General features: G+C 48.3%; 1 protein-coding gene across 1 annotated transcript; it reads right to left on the bottom strand.

The window, feature by feature from the left end:
* Window positions 1–742: 742 nt before the first annotated feature.
* Window positions 743–23576, bottom strand: ATP6AP1 (ATPase H+ transporting accessory protein 1). Its single transcript, XM_066570439.1, has 10 exons — window positions 23451–23576; window positions 22159–22282; window positions 21072–21146; window positions 20134–20351; window positions 19386–19426; window positions 17190–17272; window positions 14938–15191; window positions 12683–12730; window positions 8745–8979; window positions 743–6214 (listed from the first exon to the last, which is right to left on the bottom strand). Exons 1-10 carry the CDS (start codon window positions 23555–23557, stop codon window positions 6005–6007), a joined length of 1395 nt encoding a protein of 464 aa, XP_066426536.1. The 5' UTR covers window positions 23558–23576; the 3' UTR covers window positions 743–6004.
* Between the last annotated feature and the right edge of the window lie 245 nt (window positions 23577–23821).

Raw genomic sequence — 23821 nt, 5'->3', positions numbered from 1 at the left:
TCAATCCAGCCCCTCCACTTGAGCTCCACCCACCCCCTCCCCACCACACGCTCTGATTGGTCCAGGCTTTCACCAGTGGCCCCGCCCCTTTCCTACCCCCTTCTGATTGGTTCAGTCTTTCTTTGGCCCCGCCCCCCGCTTGCTCTACCCCAACCTTGGCCCTGCCCCTTTTATTGATGCCCCATTCTCATTGGTGCAGCCCCTCTCCTTGGTCCCGCCCCCTTCTGGGTTGGCCCTGCCCCTCCCATATTGGCCCCGCCCCCATCGCCGCCATTTTGGGGCTTTTTTGAGGATTTTTTTTTTCAATTTTCTGGCAATTTTGGGGGTTTTTGGGAACTTCTTGGGATTCTGAGGGAATTTTGAAGGAATTTTGCAGAAATTTTTTGGTTTTCGGGATTTTTCTCTCCCGGTTTTTATTGAGACGACACCGACAATAAATAAAGGGGGGGAGGGGACCCCGAATTGGGGGAGGGGACCCCGAATTTAGGGTGGGGGAGGGGAAAAAGGGGGGGGTTCAAGGTTTGGGGATTTTCCTGAAATTTGGGGATTTTTCTGCCATTTTTGGGGGTTTTCTGATTTTTTTTCTCCATTTTTGAGGTTTTTTTCTCCAATTTTTGTGGGATTTTCCCCCAATTTTTTAAAAATTTTTCTCTGAATTTTTGGGGTATTTTTCGAATTTTTTTTTAAATTTTCCTCTAATTTTTTGGGAGTTTTCTCCAATTTTTAGGGATTTTTTTTAAAATTTTGGAGGGGACTCTTCTCCATTTTTTGGTTTTTTATTTCCAATTTTTGGGGAGTTTTTGCTTCAATTTTTTGGGAGTTTTCTCCAATTTTGGGGGATTTTTCTCCAAATTTTGGGGGATTTTTACTCCACGTTTGGGGGATTTCTGCCTTGAATATTTGGGATTTTTACTCCAATTTTTTAGGATTTTTCCTGCAAATTTTTGCAATTTCTGCCGTGAATTTTTGAGATTTTTACTCCAAACTTTTAGGATTTCTCAACAAAATTTTTGGGATTTCTCCCCTGAATTTTTGCGTTTTCTGCCCCAGATTTTTGGGATTTTTTAGGATTTCTCCATCAAACTTTTGGGATTTCTCCCCTGAATTTTTGCAATTTTTTTAGGATTTCTCCCCCAGACTTTTGGGATTTTTCCTCCAAATTTTTGGGATTTTTCCCCCGATTTTTTGGGATTTTCCCCGCTTACTTTTAGGATTTTTACTCCAAATTTTTGGGACTTCTGCCTTGAACTTTTAGGAACTCTCAATTTTGGGGGTTTTTATTCTGAATTTTGGGGTTTTTAGTCTGAATTTTTGGGGTTTTTACTCTGAAACTTTTTGGGATTTTTACTCCGAGTCCTTGGGATTTTTACTCCAAATTTTGAGGATTCCTCCTCCAAATTTTATGGGATTTCTCCCATGAATTTCAGGGATTTTTACACCAAATTCTTGGGATTTTTCCTCCGATTTTTTGGGATTCCTCCCCCAAACTTTCAAGGTTTTTTCCTCAAATATTTGCAATTTTCCCCCCAATTTTTAGGATTTTTTTAGGATTTTTTCCCCAAACTTCCAGGATTTTTCCCCCAATCTTTGGACACATTTTTGGGATGAATTCCAGGATTTTTGGGGTTCCCTCACTCGCCCAGGGGCACGGGCAGGGGGGGTCCCCGGGGGTCATCGAATCGATCCATGGGGCGCAGCCAAAGTTGGGGCTTGGACTCTGAATTTTGGGGGTTTTTATTTCTGAATTTTTGGGGTTTTTTACTCTGAATTTTGGGGGGTTTTATTCCAAATTTTGGGGTTTTTAGTCTGAATATTTGGGGTTTTTAGTCTGAATTTTTGGGGTTTTTAGTCTGAATTTTTGGGGGTTTTAGTCTGAATTTTTGGGGGTTTTATTCCGAATTTTGGGGGTTTTTAGTCTGAATTTTTGGGGTTTTATTCTGAAATTTTTGGAATTTTTCCTCCGAATTTTTAGGACTTCTACCCTATACTTTAAGGATTTTTCCCCAAATTTTTGGGATTTTTCCCCCAAATTTTTGGGATTTTTCCTCCGATTTTTTGGGGATTTCTCCCCCAAACTTTTCCCTTTTTTCCCCCAAATATTTGCAATTTTCCCCCCCAATTTTTAGGATTTTTTTAGGATTTTTTTAGGATTTTTTTAGGATTTTTCCCCCAAATTTCCAGGATTTTCCCCCAATCTTTGGACACATTTTTGGATAAATTCCAGGATTTTTGGGGTTCCCTCACTCGCCCAGGGGCACGGGCAGGGGGGGTCCCCGGGGGTCATCGAATCGATCCATGGGGCGCAGCCAAAGTTGGGGCTTGGACTCTGAATTTTGGGGGTTTTTATTCTGAATTTTTGGGGTTTTTTACTCTGAATTTTGGGGGTTTTTATTCCGAATTTTGGGGGTTTTTATTCCGAATTTTGGGGGTTTTTAGTCTGAATTTTTGGGGTTTTTTAGTCTGAATATTTGGGGGTTTTATTCTGAATTTTTGGGGGTTTTATTCCGAATTTTGGGGGTTTTTAGTCTGAATTTTTGGGGTTTTATTCTGAAATTTTTGGGATTTTTCCTCCGAATTTTTAGGACTTCTACCCTATACTTTAAGGATATTTCCCCAAATTTTTGGGATTTTTCCCCCAAATTTTTGGGACTTTTTTAGGATTTTCCCCCCAAACTTTCAGGATTTTTTCCCCAAACTTTCAGCATTTCTCCCCCAACATTTGGGCTGGATTTTTGGGATGAATTCCAGGATTTTTGGGGTTCCCTCACTCGCCCAAGGGCACGGGCAGGGGGGGTCCCCGGGGGTCTCCAATCCATCCATGGGGCGCAGCCAAAGTTGGGGCTTGGACTATGAATTTTGGGGGTTTTTATTCCGAATTTTGGGGGGTTTTTATTCCGAATTTTGGGGGTTTTTATTCCGAATTTTGGGGGTTTTTAGTCTGAATTTTTGGGGGTTTTATTCCGAATTTTGGGGGTTTTTAGTCTGAATATTTGGGGGTTTTATTCTGAATTTTTTGGGATTTTTCCTCCAAATTTTTAGGACTTCTACCCTATACTTTAAGGATTTTTCCTCTAAATTATTGGGATTTTTCCCCCAAATTTTTAGGATTTTTTTAGGATTTTTTTAGGATTTTTTTAGGATTTTTTTAGGATTTTTTCCCCAAACTTTCAGCATTTCTCCCCCAATATTTGGGCTGGATTTTTGGGATAAATTCCAGGATTTTTGGGGTTCCCTCACTCGCCCAGGGGCACGGGCAGGGGGGGTCCCCAGGGGTTTCCAATCCATCCATGGGGCGCAGCCAAAGTTGGGGCTTGGACTCTGAATTTTGGGGGTTTTTATTCCGAATTTTGGGGGGTTTTATTCCAAATTTTGGGGTTTTTAGTCTGAATATTTGGGGTTTTTAGTCTGAATTTTTGGGGTTTTTAGTCTGAATTTTTGGGGGTTTTTATTCCGAATTTTGGGGGTTTTATTCCGAATTTTGGGGTTTTTATTCTGAATTTTTGGGGTTTTATTCTGAAATTTTTGGAATTTTTCCTCCGAATTTTTAGGACTTCTACCCTATACTTTAAGGATTTTTCCTCTAAACTTTTGGGATTTTTCCCCCAAATTTTTGGGATTTTTCCTCCGATTTTTTGGGGATTTCTCCCCCAAACTTTTCCCTTTTTTCCCCCAAATATTTGCATTTTTTCCCCCAATTTTTAGGATTTTTTTAGGATTTTTTTAGGATTTTTTCCCCAAACTTTCAGCATTTCTCCCCCAACATTTGGGCTGGATTTTTGATATGAATTCCGGGATTTTTGGGGTTCCCTCACTCACCCAAGGGCACGGGCAGGGGGGGTCCCCGGGGATCATCGAATCGATCCATGGGGCGCAGCCAAAGTTGGGGCTTGGACTCTGAATTTTGGGGGTTTTTATTCTGAATTTTTGGGGTTTTTTACTCTGAATTTTGGGGGTTTTTATTCCGAATTTTGGGGGTTTTTATTCCGAATTTTGGGGGTTTTTAGTCTGAATTTTTGGGGTTTTTAGTCTGAATTTTTGGGGTTTTTAGTCTGAATTTTTGGGGGTTTTATTCCGAATTTTGGGGGTTTTTAGTCTGAATATTTGGGGGTTTTATTCTGAATTTTTTGGGATTTTTCCTCCGAATTTTTAGGACTTCTACCCTATACTTTAAGGATTTTTCCCCAAATTTTTGGGATTTTTCCCCCAAATTTTTGGGATTTTTCCTCCGATTTTTTGGGGATTTCTCCCCCAAACTTTTCCCTTTTTTCCCCCAAATATTTGCAATTTTCCCCCCAATTTTTAGGATTTTTTTAGGATTTTTTTAGGATTTTTTCCCCAAACTTTCAGCATTTCTCCCCCAACATTTGGGCTGGATTTTTGGGATGAATTCCGGGATTTTTGGGGTTCCCTCACTCGCCCAGGGGCACGGGCAGGGGGGGTCCCCGGGGGTCTCCAATCCATCCATGGGGCGCAGCCAAAGTTGGGGCTTGGACTCTGAATTTTGGGGGTTTTTATTCCGAATTTTGGGGGTTTTTTACTCTGAATTTTGGGGGTTTTTATTCCAAATTTTGGGGGTTTTATTCTGAATTTTGGGGGTTTTTAGTCTGAATTTTTGGGGTTTTTTACTCTGAATTTTGGGGGTTTTTATTCCGAATTTTGGGGGTTTTATTCCGAATTTTGGGGTTTTTAGTCTGAATTTTTGGGGTTTTATTCTGAATTTTTTGGGATTTTTCCTCCGAATTTTTAGGACTTCTGCCCTATACTTTAAGGATTTTCCCCCAAATTTTTGGGATTTTTCCCCCAAATTTTTGGGATTTTTTCTCCGATTTTTTGGGGATTTCTCCCCCAAACTTTTCACTTTTTTCCCCAAATATTTGCAATTTTCCCCCCAATTTTTAGGATTTTTTTAGGATTTTTTTAGGATTTTTTCCCCAAACTTCCAGGATTTTCCCCCCAATCTTTGGACACATTTTTGGGATAAATTCCAGGATTTTTGGGGTTCCCTCACTCGCCCAGGGGCACGGGCAGGGGGGGTCCCCGGGGGTCATCGAATCGATCCATGGGGCGCAGCCAAAGTTGGGGCTTGGACTCTGAATTTTGGGGGTTTTTATTCTGAATTTTTGGGGTTTTTTACTCTGAATTTTGGGGGTTTTTATTCCGAATTTTGGGGGGTTTTATTCCAAATTTTGGGGTTTTTAGTCTGAATTTTTGGGGTTTTTAGTCTGAATTTTTGGGGTTTTTAGTCTGAATATTTGGGGGTTTTATTCCGAATTTTGGGGGTTTTTAGTCTGAATATTTGGGGGTTTTATTCTGAATTTTTTGGGATTTTTCCTCCGAATTTTTAGGACTTCTACCCTATACTTTAAGGATTTTTCCTCTAAATTTTTGGGATTTTTCCCCCAAATTTTTGGGATTTTTTTAGGATTTTCCCCCCAAACTTTCAGGATTTTTTCCCCAAACTTTCAGCATTTCTCCCCCAATCTTTGGACACATTTTTGAGATAAATTCCAGGATTTTTGGGGTTCCATCACTCCCCCAAGGGCACGGGCAGGGGGGGTCCCCGGGGGTCATCGAATCGATCCATGGGGCACAGCCCCAGCAGGACCCCCCCCCCCAGCAGGAGCCCCCCCAGCAGGAGCCCCCCCGAGATCAGCCCCATCCAGGCCCCCGCCCCAAAAACCCCAAAAGAGCCCCAAAGTTGGGGCGTGGACTCTGAATTTTTGGGGTTTTCGGTCTGAATTTTGGGGGTTTTTATTCTGAATTTTTGGGGTTTTTATTCTGAATTTTGGGGGTTTTTAGTCTGAATATTTGGGGTTTTATTCTGAATTTTTTGGGATTTTTCCTCCGAATTTTTAGGACTTCTGCCCTATACTTTAAGGATTTTTCCCCCAGACTTTTGGGATTTTCTCCCCGATTTTTTTAGGATTTTCCCCCAAATTTCCAGGATTTTCCCCCAATCTTTGGACACATTTTTGAGATAAATTCCAGGATTTTTGGGGTTCCCTCACTCGCCCAAGGGCACGGGCAGGGGGGGTCCCCGGGGGTCATCGAATCGATCCATGGGGCGCAGCCCCAGCAGGACCCCCCCCCCCAGCAGGAGCCCCCCCAGCAGGAGCCCCCCCGAGATCAGCCCCATCCAGGCCCCCGCCCCAAAGAACCCAGCGCAGTCCGAGGCCGCCCCGAAAACGCCCCCGGAGACGTTGAAGGCCTGGACCTGCAGGGGGACAGAGAAAAAAAGGGAATTCAGGGCTCCCAAAAATGGGGAAAATCACCCCAAAATTGGGGGGGAATGGGGGGGAGGGGCAGGACAACACCAAGAGATGGGGTCGGGAGGGGGAGGGGCACCCCAGCGGTTTTGGGGGCACCCCAGCGGTTTTGGGGTGATTTTTGCTCATTTTGGGGTCATTTTTGAGGTGATTTTTTTCCAGTTTTTGGGGTCCCTTTTTCCCACTTTTGGGGTCATTTTTTCCCTTTTTGGGGTCATTTTTGAGGTGATTTTTTTCCAGTTTTTGGAGTCCCTTTTTCCCACTTTTGGGGTCATTTTTCTCTTATTTTTGGGGTCATTTTTGGGGTCATTTTTGCGGTCCCATTTTCCCATTTTGGAGGCATTTTTTCCCATTTTTGGGGTCCCTTCTTCCCATTTTTTGAGGTAATTTTTTCCCATTTTTGGGGTCATTTTTTCTCATTTTTAGGATCATTTTTTCTCATTTTTGGGGTCATTTTTTACCATTTTTGGGGTCATTTTTGGGGTCATTTTTTCCCATTTTGGAGTAATTTTTTTCCAATTTTTGGGGTCCCTTTTTCCCATATTGGAGGCATTTTTTCCCATTTTTCAGGTCATTTTTTCCCACTTTTGGGGTCATTTTTTCCCTTTTTGGGGTCATTTTTCTCTTATTTTTGGGGTCATTTTTGGGGTCATTTTTGGGGTCCCTTTTTCCCATTTTTGAGGTCAATTTTTTCACATTTTTGAGGTCATTTTTTTCCCATTTTTGGGGTCCCTTTTCCCATTTTTGGAGTCCCTTTTTCCCATTTTTGGGGTCCCTTCTTCCCATTTTTTGAGGTAATTTTTTCCCATTTTTGGGGTCCTTTTTTCCCATTTTTCAGGTCCCTTTTTCCCACTTTTGGGGTCATTTTTTCCCTTTTTGGGGTCATTTTTCTCTTATTTTTGGGGTCATTTTTTCTCATTTTTAGGATCATTTTTTCTCATTTTTGGGGTAATTTTTTCCCATTTTGGAGTAATTTTTTTCCCATTTTTGGGGTCCCTTTTTCCCTTTTTGGGGTTCCTCTTTCCCATTTTTGAGGTCATTTTTTTCCCATTTTTGGGGTCCCATTTTCCCATTTTGGAGGCATTTTTTCCCATTTTTCAGGTCCCTTTTTCCCACTTTTGGGGTCATTTTTCTCTTATTTTTGGGGTCATTTTTCTCTCATTTTTAGGGTCATTTTTTACTATTTTTGGGGTCATTTTTGGGGTCATTTTTGGGGTCATTTTTTCCCATTTTGGAGTAATTTTTTTCCAATTTTTGGGGTCCCTCTTTCCCATTTTTGAGGTCATTTTGTCCAATTTTTGGGGTCCCATTTTCCCATTTTTGAGGTCATTTTTTCCCTTTTTGGGGTCCTTTTTTCCCATTTTTCAGGTCCCTTTTTCCCACTTTTGGGGTCATTTTTCTCTTATTTTTGGGGTCATTTTTCCCATTTTTGGGGTCATTTTTTCTCATTTTTAGGATCATTTTTTCCAATTTTTAGGATCATTTTTTCTCATTTTTGGGGTCCCTTTTTCCCATTTTTGAGGTCATTTTGTCCAATTTTTGGGGTCCCTTTTTCCCCTTTTTGGGGTCATTTTTGAGGTCATTTTTTCTCCATTTTTGGGGTCCCATTTTCCCTTTTTGGAGGCATTTTTTCCCATTGTTGGGGTCATTTTTCCCCACTATTCAGGTCCCTTTTTCCCACTTTTGGGGTCATTTTTTCCCATATTTAGGGTGATTTTTTCTCATTTTTGGGGTCATTTTTGGAGTCATTTTTGGGGTCATTTTTGGAGTAATTTTTTCTCATTTTGGGGTCATTTTTTCCCTTTTTAGAGCCATTTTTTGGGCGATTTTGTCTCATTTTTGGGGTCATTTTTTCAGACATTTTTTCCCATTTTTGGGGTCACCCAATCATTTTTGGGGTCATTTTTTCTCATTTTTGGGACCCATTTTCTCATTTCCCCCTCCCATTTTTGGGCTCCCCGGGTTTTTGGGGTCCCTTTTTCCCATTTTTGGGGTTTTATGGGGTGGTTTTGGGGTTTTTTTTTGGGGGGGGGTTTGGCGGGTTTTTTGGGATTTTTAATGGTTTTGTTATGGATTTTTATGGGGTGTATTTGGGGTGTATTTGAGGTTTTTTGTGGGGTGTTCTTGGTGTGTTTTTGAGGTTTTTTTGGTGTGTTCTTGGTGTGTTTTTGAGGGTTTTTTTGGGGTGATTTTGGTGTGTTTTTGAGGTTGTTTTTGGGGGTTTTTTGGGGTTGTTCTTGGTGTGTTTTTGAGGGTTTCCTTGGGGTATTTTTGGCTGTGTTTTTGGTGTGTTTTTGAGGTTGTTTTTGGGGTATTTTTGGGGTGTTCTTGGTGTGTTTTTGAGGTTGTTTTTGGGGTATTTTTGGGGTGTTCTTGGTGTATTTTTGAGGTTGTTTTTGGGGTATTTTTGGGGTTGTTTTTGGGGTATTTTTGGGGTGTTTTTTGGGTTATTTTCGGTGTTTCCCTGCCTCAGTTTACCTGCAGCTCCCGGATGCGGATGCTCCAGCTCTGGCCGTGCTCCAGGGGGGGCAGGGGCAGCAGGAGGGGCCCGGGGGCCCCCAAATCCCCACAGCGCCAGCCCAGGGGGGAGGGGGCGGCCGCGCCCCGGACCCGGAACCGCACGGGGGGAGCCCCCCCCAGGGTCACCCCCAGCTCCTCCAGCCAGGCCCAGGGGCGCCCCGAGACCGGGAACCAGGCCCGGCGGAACAGGAACCTGGGGAGGGGGGAAAAACCGAAATAAATTCAAAATAAATTCAAAATAAACCTAAAAAATGAAATCCTGAGCCCCAAAAACCCCAAACTGAGAGGTCTGGCCCAAAAATCCCCAAAATTCATTAAAATATCCCCAAAATAGCCCAGCCAGGCCCAGGGGCGCCCTCAGACCGGGAACCAGGCCCGGCGGAACAGGAACCTGGGGAGGGGGGGAAAAACCAAAATAAATTCAAAATAAATTCAAAATAAACCCAAAAAATGAAATCCTGAGCCCCAAAAACCCCAAACTGAGAGGTCTGGCCCAAAAATCCCCCAAAATTCATTAAAATATCCCCAAAATAGCCCAGCCAGGCCCAGACAGGGAACCAGGCCCGGCGGAACAGGAACCTGGGTGGGGGGAATAGAGGGAAAAAATTCAAAATAAATTCAAAATAAACCCAAAAAATGAAATCCTGAGTCCCAAAAACCCCAAACTGAGAGGTCTGGCCCAAAAATCCCCAAAATTCATTAAAATATCCCCAAAATAGCCCAGCCAGGCCCAGGGGCGCCCTCAGACCGGGAACCAGGCCCGGCAGAACAGGAGCCTGGGGAGGGGGAAAAAATTCAAAATAAATTCAAAATAAATTCAAAATAAACCCAAAAAATGAAATCCTGAGCCCCAAAAACCCCAAACTGAGAGGTCTGGCCCAAAAATCCCCAAAAGAAACCGGAAAAAATCCCCAAAATTCATTAAAATATCCCCAAAATAGCCCAGCCAGGCCCAGGGGCGCCCTCAGACCGGGAACCAGGCCCGGCGGAACAGGAACCTGGCGGGGGGGAATAGAGGGAAAAATTCAAAATAAATTCAAAATAAACCCAAAAATGAAATCCCCAGCCCCAAAAACCCCAAACTGAGAGGTCTGGCCCAAAAATCCCCAAATTCATTAAAATATCCCCAAAATAGCCCAGCCAGGACCAGACCGGGAACCAGGCCCGGCGGAACAGGAACCTGGGGAGGGGGGAAAAACCAAAATAAATTCAAAATAAATTCAAAATAAATTCAAAATAAACCCAAAAAATGAAATCCCCTGCCCCAAAAACCCCAAACTGAGAGGTCTGGCCCAAAAAATCCCCAAAATTCATTAAAATATCCCCAAAATAGCCCAGCCAGGCCCAGGGGCGCCCCGAGACCGGGAACCAGGCCTGGCGGAACAGGAACCTGGGGAGGGGGGAATAGAGGGAAAAAATTCAAAATAAATTCAAAATAAACCCAAAAAAATGAAATCCCCAGCCCCAAAAACCCCCAAATTCATTAAAATATCCCCAAAATAGCCCAGCCAGGCCCAGACCGGGAACCAGGTCCGGCGGAACAGGAACCTGGGGAGGGGGAAAAAATTCAAAATAAATTCAAAATAAATTCAAAATAAACCCAAAAAATGAAATCCCCAGCCCCAAAAACCCCAAACTGAGAGGTCTGGCCCAAAAATCCCCAAAAGAAACCGGAAAAAATCCCCAAAATTCATTAAAATATCCCCAAAATAGCCCAGCCAGGCCCAGGCGCGCCCTCAGACCGGGAACCAGGCCCGGCGGAACAGGAACCTGGGGAGGGGGAAAAAATTCAAAATAAATTCAAAATAAATTCAAAATAAACCCAAAAAATGAAATCCCCAGCCCCAAAAACCCCAAACTGAGAGGTCTGGCCCAAAAATCCCCAAAAGAAACCGGAAAAAATCCCCAAAATTCATTAAAATATCCCCAAAATAGCCCAGCCAGGCCCAGGGGCGCCCTCAGACCGGGAACCAGGCCTGGCGGAACAGGAACCTGGGGAGGGGGGAATAGAGGGAAAAAATTCAAAATAAATTCAAAATAAATTCAAAATAAACCCAAAAAAATGAAATCCCCAGCCCTAAAAACCCCAAAATTCATTAAAATATCCCCAAAATAGCCCAGCCAGGACCAGACCGGGAACCAGGCCCGGCGGAACAGGAACCTGGGGAGGGGGGAATAGAGGGAAAAAATTCAAAATAAATTCAAAATAAATTCAAAATAAACCCAAAAAAATGAAATCCCCAGCCCCAAAAACCCCAAACTGAGAGGTCTGGCCCAAAAATCCCCAAAATTCATTAAAATATCCCCAAAATAGCCCAGCCAGGCCCAGACCGGGAACCAGGCCCAGCGTAAAAGGAACCTGGGGAGGGGGGGAAAACCAAAATAAATTCAAAATAAATTCAAAATAAACCCAAAAAATGAAATCCTGAGTCCCAAAAGCCCCAAACTGAGAGGTCTGGCCCAAAAATCCCCAAAAGAAACCCCAAAAATCCCCCAAAATTCATTAAAATATCCCCAAAATAGCCCAGCCAGGCCCAGACCGGGAACCAGGCCCGGCGGAACAGGAGCCTGGGGAGGGGGGAAAAACCAAAATAAATTCAAAATAAATTCAAAATAAACCCAAAAAATGAAATCCCCAGCCCCCAAAACCCCAAACTGAGAGGTCTGGCCCAAAAATCCCAAAATTCATGAAAATATCCCCAAAATAGCCCAGCCAGGCCCAGGGGCGCCCCAAGACCGGGAACCAGGCCCGGCGGAACAGGAACCTGGGGAGGGGGGAATAGAGGGAAAAAATTCAAAATAAATTCAAAAAATGAGAGGTCTGGTCTAAAAATCCCAAAATAAACCCTAAAAATCCCCCAAATCACCACAAAAACCCCAAAAATCGCCCCAAAAAATGAGATCCCAGACCCCAAAAACATCCAAATGAGAGGTCTGGCCCAAAATCCCAAAATAAACTCGAAATAAAGTCAAAAATGAGAGGTCTGAGGCAAAATCACAAAATAAACCCTAAAATCCCCAAATAAACCCAAAAATCCGAAATAAACCCAAAAAATCAAAAAAAAACCAACCCAAAATCCAAAATAAAACTAAAAATCCCCAAATAAACCCAAAAATTCCTGAAATAAACTCAAAATATACCCTAAAATGAGAGGTCTGAGCCAAAATCCCCAAATAAACCCAAAAATCCCAAAATAAAACCTAAAATTCCCAAAATAAACCCCAAAACATTCAAAATAACCCCAAAATCCCAAATGAAATCCAAAAAAATTCAAAATAACCCCAAAAATCCCCAAATAAATGAAATAAATGAGATCCCAGACCCCCCAAAAAAACCCAAAAAAATCCCAAAATAAACCCAAAAATAACCCCAGAAATGCAAAAATACCCCAAAAATCCCAACATAAACCCCAAAAATTCCGGATTAAACCCAAAAAAACTCAAAATAAACAAAAAAATCCCAAATGAAATCCAAAAAAATTCAAAATAACCCCAAAAAAATCCCAAAATAAATGAAATAAATGAGATCCCAGACCCCCCAAAAAAATCCCAAAAAATCCCGAATAAACTCAAAATAAACTCAAAAAATCCCCAAAAAATCCCCAAAAAATCCCCAAATAAACCCCAAAAATCCAAACATAAACCCCAAAAACTCCTGATTAAACCCCAAAATCTCAAAATAAACCCAAAAATCCCGAATTAAATAAAAAAAAAATCAAAATAACCCCAAAAATCCCCAAATCCATGAAATAAATGAGACCCCAGCCCCAAAAAGCCCCAAAATAAACCAAAAAAAATTCAAAATAATCTCAAATAAAATCAAAAAAACCCGAAATTCCACCCCAAAAATCCCCAAAAAACCCCAAATTCAGCCCAAAAATCCCAAATCTCCTCACGTGATGTTCAGGGGCTCCCCAAACACGTCCGGGTAGCGCAGAACCAACCTGGGGGAAACGGGGTCAGGGAACCCCAAATCACCAAAAAACCCCAAAAAAAACCCCAAAAAACCACCCAAAAAACGCCAAAAAAAAACCACCCCAAAACCACCCCAAAACCACCCAAAAAACCCAAAAAAACACCCCAAAAACCCCAAAAAACCCCCCAAAACCCCAAAAAACCCCAAAAAACCCCAAAAACCACCCCAAAATCACCCCAAAACCACCAAAACCCCAAAGAAACCCCAAAGAAAACCCCAAAACCACCCAAAAAACCCCCCAAAAAACCCAAAAAACCCCAAAACCACCCAAAAACCAGCAAAACCCCAAAAACCCCAAAAAACCTCAAAAAACCCCAAAATCCACCCCAAAATCACCCCAAAACCACAGAACTACCCCAAAACCACCAAAACCCCAAAAAAACCCAAAGAAAACCCCAAAAACCACCCCAAAAACCCCCAAAAAACCCCCAAAAACCACCCAAAAACCACCCAAAAACCACCCAAAAACCAGCAAAACCCCAAAAAACCCCAAAAACCACCCAAAAACCAGCAAAACCCCAAAAAACCCCCAAAACCACCCCAAAACACCAAAAAACCCCAAAGAAAACCCCAAAAAACCCCAAAACCCACCCCAAAATCACCCCAAAACCACAGAACTACCCCAAAACCACCAAAATGTCTCCAGGATCCCCAAAATCCCCCCTAAAACCCCTCTGGGACCCCCAAATGCCCCCCAGGACCCCCCAAAATCCCCCCAGATCCCTTCCAGGACCCCCCCCAAAACCCCTCTGGGAACCCCCAAAATCCCCCCCCAAAACCCCACAAATCCACCACAAGTCACCCCAAAATCCCCCCAAATCCGCCCCCAAACCCCTTTGGGACCCCCCAAAATCTTTCTGGGACCCCCCCAAAACCTTTTTGGGACCCCCCCAGATCCACGGTGGCCACGGCCCCGAAGGTTTGGGGGGTCAGGTCCCCCCCAGATCACCCCAAAACCCCTCTAGGATCCCCCAGATTTCCTCTAAATCCCCCAAAATCTCCCCAAATCCCCTCTGGGACCCCCTAAACTCCACCCAGAACCCCCCAAATTTTCCCCCAGGACCCCCCAAAACCCCTCTGGGACCCCCCAAATTTCCCCCCAAATCCCTTCCAAGACCCCCCAAAATCCCCCCAAATCCTCCCCAGATCACCCCAAAACCCCTCTGGGACTCCCCAGATCTGCACTAGAACCCCCCCAAAACCCCTCTGGGAACCCCAAAATCCCCCAAAATCCCCCCCAAAACCCCACAAATCCACCACAAGTGACCCCAAAATCCCCCCAAATCCCTCCAGATCACCCCAAATTTCACCCAGGAGCCCCAAAATCCCCCCAAATATTCCCCCAGGACCCCCCAAATTCCCTCTGGGACCCCCAAAACGCCTCCAGGACCCCCCAAAATCCCTCCAAATCCCCTCTGGGACCCCCAACAATCCCCAAAAATCCACCACATGTGACCCCAAAATCTCCCCAAATCTCCCCAAATCCCCTCTGGGACCCCCCCAAAATCCCCCCAAAACCTTTTTGGGACCCCCCCAGCTCCACGGTGGCCACAGCCCCGAAGGTTTGGGGGGTCAGGTCCCCCCCAGATCACCCCAAAACCCCTCTGGGACCCCAAAAATCCCCCCAGGGCTCCCCAAATCTCCCCCAAATCCCCCCTAAATCTCCTGTGGGGACCCCCCCAAATCACCCAAATTCCCACCAGGACCCCCCAAAACCCCTCGGGGACCCCCCCAAAATTCCCCACAAATCCCCACTGGAACCCCCCAAATTTCCCCCCAGGACCCCCAAAACGCCTCCAGGACCCCCCAAAATCCCTCCAAATCCCCTCTGGGACCCCCAAAATCCCCACAAATCCACCACAAGTGACCCCAAAATCTCCCCAAATCCCCCCAAATCCCCTCTGGGACCCCCAAAATCCCCACAAATCCACCACAAGTGACCCCAAAATCTCCCCAAATCCCCCCAAATCCCCTCTGGGACCCCCAAAATCCCCACAAATCCACCACAAGTGACCCCAAAATCTCCCCAAAATCCCTCCAAATCCCCTCTGGGACCCCCAAAATCCCCACAAATCCACCACAAGTGACCCCAAAATCTCCCCAAATCCCCCCAAATCCCCTCTGGGACCCCCCCAAAATCCCCCCAAAACCTTTCTGGGCCCCCCCAACTCTCACCGAGCCTCGTGGGGGCTCCACGAGGACCCCCCCAGCTCCACGGTGGCCGCGGCCCCGAAGGTTTGGGGGGTCAGGTCCCGGGGGCGCCCCCCAAACGTCACCGAGAGGTTCCGGGCCCAGAGCAGAATTTTGGGGTCCCCCTGGAGGGGCCAGCGAAGGGGGGGGGGCACCTCCGGCCCCTCCCCCTCCCCCCCCAGGGCCAGGAGACCCCGGCGGGGAACCCCAAAATCCAGAGGGGGGGGCACGGGGGGGGCCTGGAATGGGGAACAAGGGGGGGGGGAAAGGTGAGGGGGACCCCAAAAATGGGGAGGGGTCCCAAATGTGTGGGGAGGCCAAAATCAGGGAGGGGACCCCAAAATTGGGTGGGGGGAAACCTCAAAATTGGGGGGAATCCTAAAATTGGGGAGGGGGAAAATGGGGGGAAACCCCAAAATTGAGGGAGGGAGGAAAAGCCTAAAATTGGGGAGGGGGGACCCCAAAATTGGGTGGGGAAACCCCAAAATGGGGGAATTGGGGGAATCCTAAAATTGGGGAGGGGGAAAATGGGGGGAAACCCCAAATTTTGGGGAGGGGAAGCCCAAAATTGGGGTGGGGGAGAAATCCCAAAATTGGGGGGAATCCTAAAATTTGGAGAGAGGGGACCCCGAAATTGGGTGGGGAAACCCCAAAATTGGGGGGAAACCCCAAAATTGGGGAGGGGGGAAAGGGTGGAAACCCCAAATTTTGGGGAGGGGAAGCCCAAAATTGGGGTGGGGGGAAATCCCAAAATTGGGGGGAAATCCTAAAATTGGGGAGGGGGGAAAGGGTGGAAACCCCAAATTTTGGGAAGAGAAACCCTAAAATTGGGGGGAAATCCTAAAATTGGGGAGGGGGAAAATGGGGGGAAACCCCAAAATTGAGGGAGGGAGGAAAAGCCTAAAACTGGGGAGGGGGGACCCCAAAATTGGGGGGAAATATTAAAATTAGGGGGCAAGGAGAAACCCAAAATTGGGGAGGGGGGACCCCGAAATTGGGTTGGGGGAAATCCTAAAATTGGGGAGGGGTCACTCATTGGTCACTCATTGGTCACTCATGGTCGCTCATTGGTCACTCATGGTCACTCATTGGTCACCCATTGGTCACTCATGCTCACCCATTGGTCACTAATTGGTCACTAATTGGTCACTCAGTGGTCACTCAGTGGTCACTCTCTGGTCACTCTCTGGTCACCCATTGGTCACTCAGTGGTCACTCTGTGGTCAGTGGTCAGTGGTCAGTCATGGTCACTCATTGGTCACTCAGTGGTCACTCAGTGGTCACCCACTGGTCACTCAGTGGTCACTCCTGGTCACCCATTGGTGACCCATTGGTCACTCCTGGTCACCCATTGGTCACTCAGTGGTCACCCATTGGTCACTCAGTGGTCAGTGGTCACTCCTGGTCACCCATTGGTCACCCATTGGTCAGTGGTCACTCAGTGGTCACTCAGTGGTCACCCATTGGTCACTCAGTGGTCACTCAGTGGTCAGTGGTCACTCATTGGTCACTCATTGGTCACTCTGTGGTCAGTGGTCACTCCTGGTCACCCATTGGTCACTCAGTGGTCACTCCTGGTCACCCATTGGTCACCCATTGGTCAGTGGTCACTCCTGGTCACCCATTGGTCACCCACTGGTCACTCTATGGTCAGTGGTCACGCAGTGGTCACCCACTGGTCACCCATTGGTCAGTGGTCACCCATTGGTCACTCAGTGGTCACTCCTGGTCACCCATTGGTCACTCAGTGGTCAGTGGTCACCCATTGGTCACTCCTGGTCACCCACTGGTCACTCATTGGTCACCCATTGGTCACTCATGGTCACCCATTGGTCACTCATTGGTCACCCACTGGTCACCCATTGGTCACTCAGTGGTCACTCCTGGTCACCCATTGGTCACCCATTGGTCACTCAGTGGTCACCCATTGGTCACTCCTGGTCACCCATTGGTCACCCACTGGTCACCCACTGGTCACTCATTGGTCACCCACTGGTCACTCCTGGTCACCCATTGGTCACTCTGTGGTCAGTGGTCACTCAGTGGTCACCCATTGGTCACTCAGTGGTCACCCATTGGTCACCCACTGGTCACTCCTGGTCACCCACTGGTCACTCAGTGGTCACCCATTGGTCACCCACTGGTCACTCCTGGTCACCCATTGGTCACTCAGTGGTCACTCCTGGTCACCCATTGGTCACTCAGTGGTCACTCCTGGTCACCCACTGGTCACTCACCGTGGCCCTGTGCCCAGTGAACAGCGCCGTGTACGGGAGCTGCTCCTCCTGCAGCACCTGCAGCACCTCCCCCAGCACCGCGTCTGGCAGGCACCAAAACACCCAAAACACCCCAAATTCACCCCAAATTCACCCCAAAATTCACCCCAAAGTCACCCCAAATTCACCCCAAATTCACCCCAAATTCACCCAAAATCCACCCCAAAATCACCCCAAAGTCACCCCAAATTCACCCCAAATTCACCCCAAATTCACCCCAAAATTCACCACAAAACACCCCAAATTCACCCCAAATTCACCCCAAATTCACCCCAAAGTCACCCCAAAATCAGCCCAAATTCACCCCAAAGTCACCCCAAATTCACCCCAAATTCACCCCAAAGTCACCACAAAACACCCCAAAATTCACCCCAAAATTCACCCCAAATTCACCCCAAAGTCACCCCAAAGTCACCCCAAATTCACCCCAAAATTCACCCCAAAATTCACCCCAAATTCACCCCAAATTCACCCCAAAGTCACCCCAAATCCACCACAAATCCACCCCAAATCCACCCCAAATTCACCCCAAAATTCACCCTAAATTCACCCCAAAGTCACCCCAAATTCACCCCAAATTCACCCCAAAATTCACCCCAAATCCACCCCAAATTCACCCCAAAATTCACCACAAAACACCCCAAATTCACCCCAAATTCACCCCAAATTCACCCCAAAATTCACCCCAAAAACTGACCCAAATCCATCCCAAAAACTGCCCTGAAAACTGACCCAAAATACCCAAAATTCACCCCAAAATTCACACCAAAACTGATCCCAAACCACCCCAAAAACTGTCCCAAATCTGTGCCAAAAACTGCCCTGAGAACTGACCCAAATTACCCAAAATTCACCCCAAAATTCACCCCAAAACTGATCCAAAACCACCCCAAAAACTGTCCCAAATCTGTGCCAAAAACTGCCCTGAGAACTGACCCAAAATACCCAAAATTCACCCCAAAATTCACACCAAAACTGATCCCAAACCACCCCAAAACCTGCCCCAAAAACTGCCCCAAAATACCCAAAATTCACCCCAAAACTGATCCAAATCCACCCCGAAAACTGCCCCGAAAATTGCCCCAAAATACCCAAAATTAACCCCAAAACCTGCCCCAAAATACCCAAAATCACTGCAAAAACTGATACAAATCCACCCCAAAAACTGCCCCAAAATACCCCAAAAACTGCCCCAAAATACCCAAAATTAACCCCAAAAACTGCCCCAAAATACCCAAAATTAACCCCAAAAACTGCCCCAAAATACCCAAAAATAACCCCAAAAACTGCCCCAAAAACTGCCCCAAGCCCATCCCAAAAAGTGACCCATAAAATCCCAAAATTTACCCCAAAAACTGCCCCGAAATCCCCAAAATTCACCCCAAAACTGCCTCAAACCCACCCCAGTCCATCCCAGTTTGTTCCCAGTCCCTCCCAGTCCCCCCCAGTCCCTCCCAGTATAACCCAGTCCCTCCCAGTATAACCCAGTCTGTTCCCAGTCCATCCCAGTCCCTCCCAGTCTGTTCCCAGTCTCTCCCAGTATAACCCAGTCTGTTCCCAGTCTGTTCCCAGTCTCTCCCAGTCTGTTCCCAGTCCCTCCCAGTATAACCCAGTCTGTTCCCAGTCCCTCCCAGTATAACCCAGTCTGTTCCCAGTCCCTCCCAGTATAACCCAGTCTGTTCCCAGTCCATCCCAGTCCCTCCCAGTCTGTTCCCAGTCTCTCCCAGTCTGTTCCCAGTCCCTCCCAGTATAACCCAGTCTGTTCCCAGTCCCTCCCAGTATAACCCAGTCTGTTCCCAGTCCCTCCCAGTATAACCCAGTCTGTTCCCAGTCCATCCCAGTATAACCCAGTCTGTTCCCAGTCCCTCCCAGTATAACCCAGTCTGTTCCCAGTCCCTCCCAGTATAACCCAGTCTGTTCCCAGTCCATCCCAGTATAACCCAGTCTGTTCCCAGTCCCTCCCAGTATAACCCAGTCTGTTCCCAGTCCATCCCAGTATAACCCAGTCTGTTCCCAGTCCATCCCAGTATAACCCAGTCTGTTCCCAGTCCATCCCAGTATAACCCAGTCTGTTCCCAGTCCCTCCCAGTATAACCCAGTCTGTTCCCAGTCCCTCCCAGTATAACCCAGTCTGTTCCCAGTATATCCCAGTCTCACCGTTCCTGCTCAGGGCCTCTCTGGGTCCCATCAGGCCGGAGCTGGGGGGGAGGGGAGGGACAGTCAGGGGTGGGGGAGGGGAACACCAAAGGATCCTATGGGGTCTCTGTGGGGCAAAGGGTCCCTATGGGGTCCCTATGGGGCAAAGGATCCTATGGGGTCTCTGTGGGGTCTGTATGGGGTCTCTATAAGGCAAAGGGTCCCTATGGGATCCCTATGGGGCACAGGGTCCCTTTGGAGTCCGTATAGGGTTCCTATGGGGTCCCTATAGGGCAAAGGTCCCTATGGGGTCACTATGGGGTCCTTATAGGGGCCCTATGGGGTCTCCATGGGGACTCTACGGGGCAAAGGCTCCCTATGGGGTCCCTATGGGTCACTCACCCCCGGCTATGGGGCAGCCCCACTCTGGGGTCCCTATGGGGTCTCTATGGGGTCTCTATGGGGCAGCCCCACTGTGGGCTCTCTCTGGGGTCCCTATGGGTCACTCACCCCCGGCTATGGGGCAGCCCCACTCTGGGCTCTCTATGGGGTCCCCATGGGTCACTCACCCCCGGTTATGGGGCAGCCCCACTCTGGGCTCTCTATGGGGTCTCTATGGGGTTTCTATGGGGTCCCTATGGGTCACTCACCCCCGGCTATGGGGCAGCCCCACTCTGGGGTCTCTATGGGGTCACTCACCCCCGGCTATGGGGCAGCCCCACTCTGGGCTCTCTCTGGGGTCCCTATGGGGTCCCCATGGGTCACTCACCCCCGGCTATGGGGCAGCCCCACCAGCAGCACCGTGGGCTCCCCGGGGTCGTTCTCGGGCTCCGTGCGGTTCCGGCGCAGCCCCCCCAGGGCCCCCCCGGGCAGCCTCAGCGGGGCGGGGGCGCCCAGGGCCCTCTGCAGGGTCAGGGGCAGCGCGGCCGCGGCCGCCCCCGACAGCCAGGGCAGGGCCAGGGCCGAGCCCGCGGAGCCCAGGGCGTCCTGGAACAGAACGGGCCTGAAATACCTCAGAGGCACCCCAAAGTCACCCCAAATCCAGCCCAAAGTCATCCCAAATCCAGCCCAAAGTCACCCCAAATCCAGCCCAAATTCACCCCAAATCCAGCCCAAAGTCACCCCAAAGTCACCCCAAATCCACCCCAAATTCACCCCAAATCCACCCCAAAGTCATCCCAAAGTCACCCCAAAGTCACCCCAAATTCACCCCAAAACCCCAACCCCCCCCCAAGGTGGGGTCAGGTCTGACCACGTGACCCAGTGGCTCCGCCCCCTCCCTTGCTAACCCCTCCCCCTCTGTGGTTGCCCCTCCCCTATGGCCCCTCCCCCTGTCTTGCCAGACCCTCCCCCTCTGTTGTTGCCCCTCCCCCTTTTGGCCCCTCCCCCTCCCCATGCCCCTCCCCCACAGCCCCACCCCACTGGCCCCTCCCCTTCTCCCTTGACTCCTCCCCATTCCCATTGGCCCCTCCCTCTCTGTTATTGGCCCCTCCCTCTCCCCATGGCCCCTCCCCCTTTTGGCCCCTCCCTCCCAGTTTGCCCCTCCCCTTTGGCCCCTCCTCCTTTGGCCCCTCCCCCTTTGCCCCCCTCATCCATGGCCCCTCCCCCTTTGACCCCTCCCCCTTTGGCCCCTCCCTCATCCCTTTGCCCCCTCCCCTCTGGCCCCGCCCCTTTATGGCCCCGCCCCCTTTTGGCCCCGCCCCTCACCCTCAGTTTGGGGAAGGCTCCGTTGGGTTCGTTCCCGAACACGGCCCCGAACGCGGTCAGGTCATCCACGGACAGCTGGGGGGAACGGCCGCGCTTTGGGGACTTTGGGGACTTTTGGGGACTTTGGGGGACTTTTGGGGTTTTTGAGATTTTTTTGGGATTTTTTGGGATTTTTTGGGATTTTTTGGGGGGATTTTTGGGGGTTTTTTGGGGTTCTTTTGGAGTTTTTGGCGGGATTTTTGGGGCTTTTTTGGGGTATTTTTAGTGCTATTTTTGGGATATATTTAAGGAATTTTGGGGGTACTTTTTTGGTTATTTTTGGGATATTTTTGGGGTTATTGGCTCAGCTGGTCCTGCAGGAACAGCAGCACCGTGCGGGGCAGGGTTTGGGGATATTTTGGGGGAATTTTTAGAGTAATTTTTTGGGGTATTTTTAGAGTATTTTTTGGGAATTTAGGGGGTTATTTTGGGGTATTTTTGAGGGTATTTGGGGGATATTTTGGGGGATTTTTTGCAGTTATTTTGGGGTATTTTTGGAGCATTTTTGTAGTATTTTTTGTAATTTTGCAGTACTTTTGGGTATTTTTGAGGTTATTTTGGGGATGTTTTTGTGTATTTTGGGGTATTTTTAGAGCATTTTTGGGGAATTTTTTGAGTTATTTTGGGGCACTTTTGGAGCATTTTTGGAGTATTTTTTGTATTTTTGGAGTACTTTTGGGCTATTTTGGGGGGTTACTTTGGTCTATTTTTAGAGTATTTTTTCGGAATTTTTGGGGTATTTTTTGGAGTACTTTTGAGGTTGTTTTTAGGATATTTTTGGGATATTTTTAGATATTTTTAGGGGTTTTTTGGGGTATTTTTTGGCGTATTTTTGAGGTTGTTTTTAGGATATTTTTGGGATATTCTTAGGGGTTTTTGGCTCACCTGATCCTGCAGGAACAGCAGCACCGTGCAGGGCAGGGTTTGGGGATATATTTTGGGGATATTTTTAGAGTAATTTTTGGGGTATTTTTAGAGTAATTTTGAGGTTGTTTTTAGGATATTTTTGGGATATTTTTAGGGTATTTTTAGGGGGTTTTTGGCTCACCTGATCCTGCAGGAACAGCAGCACCGTGCGTGGGCCCCGGCGCAGCCCCGGCTCCAGCAGCTGCTGCAGCTCCGGCTCCGACAGAGCCCGGCCCCCAGGGAGGGATGGGGGGGACCACAGGGACCTGGGGACCCCAAAATCACAAACAGAGACCCCAAAATCAGCCAGGGAACCCCAAAATAACCCCGGGGACAGACAGAGGGACCAGAGGGACCTGGGGACCCCAAAATCACAAACAGGGACCCCAAAATCACAAACAGAGACCCCAAAATCAGCCAGGGAACCCCAAAATTATCCACAGGGACCTGGGAACCCCAAAATCATCCACAGACCCCAAATCAGCCCCAAGCCCCCCCAAGCCACTTTGGGGGCTCTCAGCTCCCCCCAGTTCTCCTAAAGTTCCCTCAAATCTCCCCCAAAAAAGGCCCAAATCCCCCCAAAAAAGGCCCAAATCTCCCCCAGGCTCCCCTGAGGGCTCCTTCGAGGCCTCTCAGCGCCCCTAAATCCCATCAGCACCCCCAAATCCCCTCAAAACTCCCTCAAATCTCCCCAAAAAAGGCCCAAATCCCCCTAAAAGATCCCTGAGAACCCAAAACGTCCCCCGAGACTTATCAGCCCCCCAAATTCCCTCAAAATCCCCTCAAATCCCCTCAAAAAAAGGCCACCCCCCCCCAATATCCCCCGAACCCCCCAAAGCCGCTAAGGGCCCCCAAATCCCCTCAAAATTCCCTAAAATCTCCTCAAAACAGCCCCAAATCCCCTGTACAAGACCCCCGAGCCCACTCAGTCTCTCCTAGTTGATATTTAAGGCATCTCAGCCGCCCAAATCGCCTCAAAACTCCCTCAAATCTCCCCCAAAAAAGGCCCAAATTCCTCCCCAAAAGAGCCCTGAGCCTCCCCAAAACCACCTGAGGGCTTCTTGAGGCCTCTCAGCACCCCCAAGTTCCCTCAAAACTCCCTCAAATCACCCCCAAAAGATCCCCACGCTCCCCCACAACCCCTGCTGAGGCCTCTCAGCCCCCCCAAAATCTCTCAGCCCCCCCATCTCCCCAAAAAAAGGCTCAAATACCCCAAAAAAACGACCAAATCTCCCACAAAGCCCCTCCGAGGCGTCTCAGCCCCCCCAAATCCCCTCAGAAGTCCCCCAAATCTCCCCAATAAAAGCCCCAAATCCCCCTCAAAGATCCCAGAACCCCTCCGAAGCCTCTCAGGGCCCCCAAATCCCCTCAAACCTCCCTCAAACCTCCCCCAAAAAAGCCCCAAATCCCCCCCCTCCCCGAACCCTCTCGCACCGTTCCGTGCTCCAGACCAGCAGCGGGAGCTGCGCGGCCCCCGCGGGCCCCGGGCCCGGAGCGAGCCCGGCCAGGGCCGAGAGCAGCGCCCACAGCAAAGCCGCCATCTTGGAGCGCCCCCTCACGGCTCAGGCCACGCCCCCTCTGCGGCGGACACGCCCCATTTGCGGCGACCACGCCCCGTCGGCGCGTGTGGATACGCCCACTGCGTTGAGGCCACGCCCCTATTGAAGTAAACACGCCCCCTCAGAGCAGCGGACACGCCCCTCCTGCGGCGGGCACGCCCCCTCAGAGCAGCAGCCACGCCCCCTGTGCCCCTGTCACTCCCCTGCAGCCACAGTCGCCATCTTGGAGCGTCCCCTCACGGCACA

This window comes from Molothrus aeneus, unplaced genomic scaffold (assembly GCF_037042795.1).
Source record: "Molothrus aeneus isolate 106 unplaced genomic scaffold, BPBGC_Maene_1.0 scaffold_30, whole genome shotgun sequence".
Classification (NCBI taxonomy): Eukaryota; Metazoa; Chordata; class Aves; order Passeriformes; family Icteridae; genus Molothrus; species Molothrus aeneus.
Note: the sequence above shows the minus strand (reverse complement) of the source record. Positions and strands in the feature narration are given on the sequence as shown.

Excerpts from the sequence above, each read along its gene's own strand:
- ATP6AP1 (XM_066570439.1), bottom strand. The coding sequence starts at position 23,557 with ATGGCGGCTTTGCTGTGGGCGCTGCTCTCGGCCCTGGCCGGGCTCGCT. Across the intron at positions 20,352-21,071 it reads GAGCCTTCCCCAAACTGAGG|GACGCCCTGGGCTCCGCGGG; the intron begins GTGAGGGGCGGG and ends GTTCTGTTCCAG. Across the intron at positions 6,215-8,744 it reads TCCGCATCCGGGAGCTGCAG|GTCCAGGCCTTCAACGTCTC; the intron begins GTAAACTGAGGC and ends GTCCCCCTGCAG.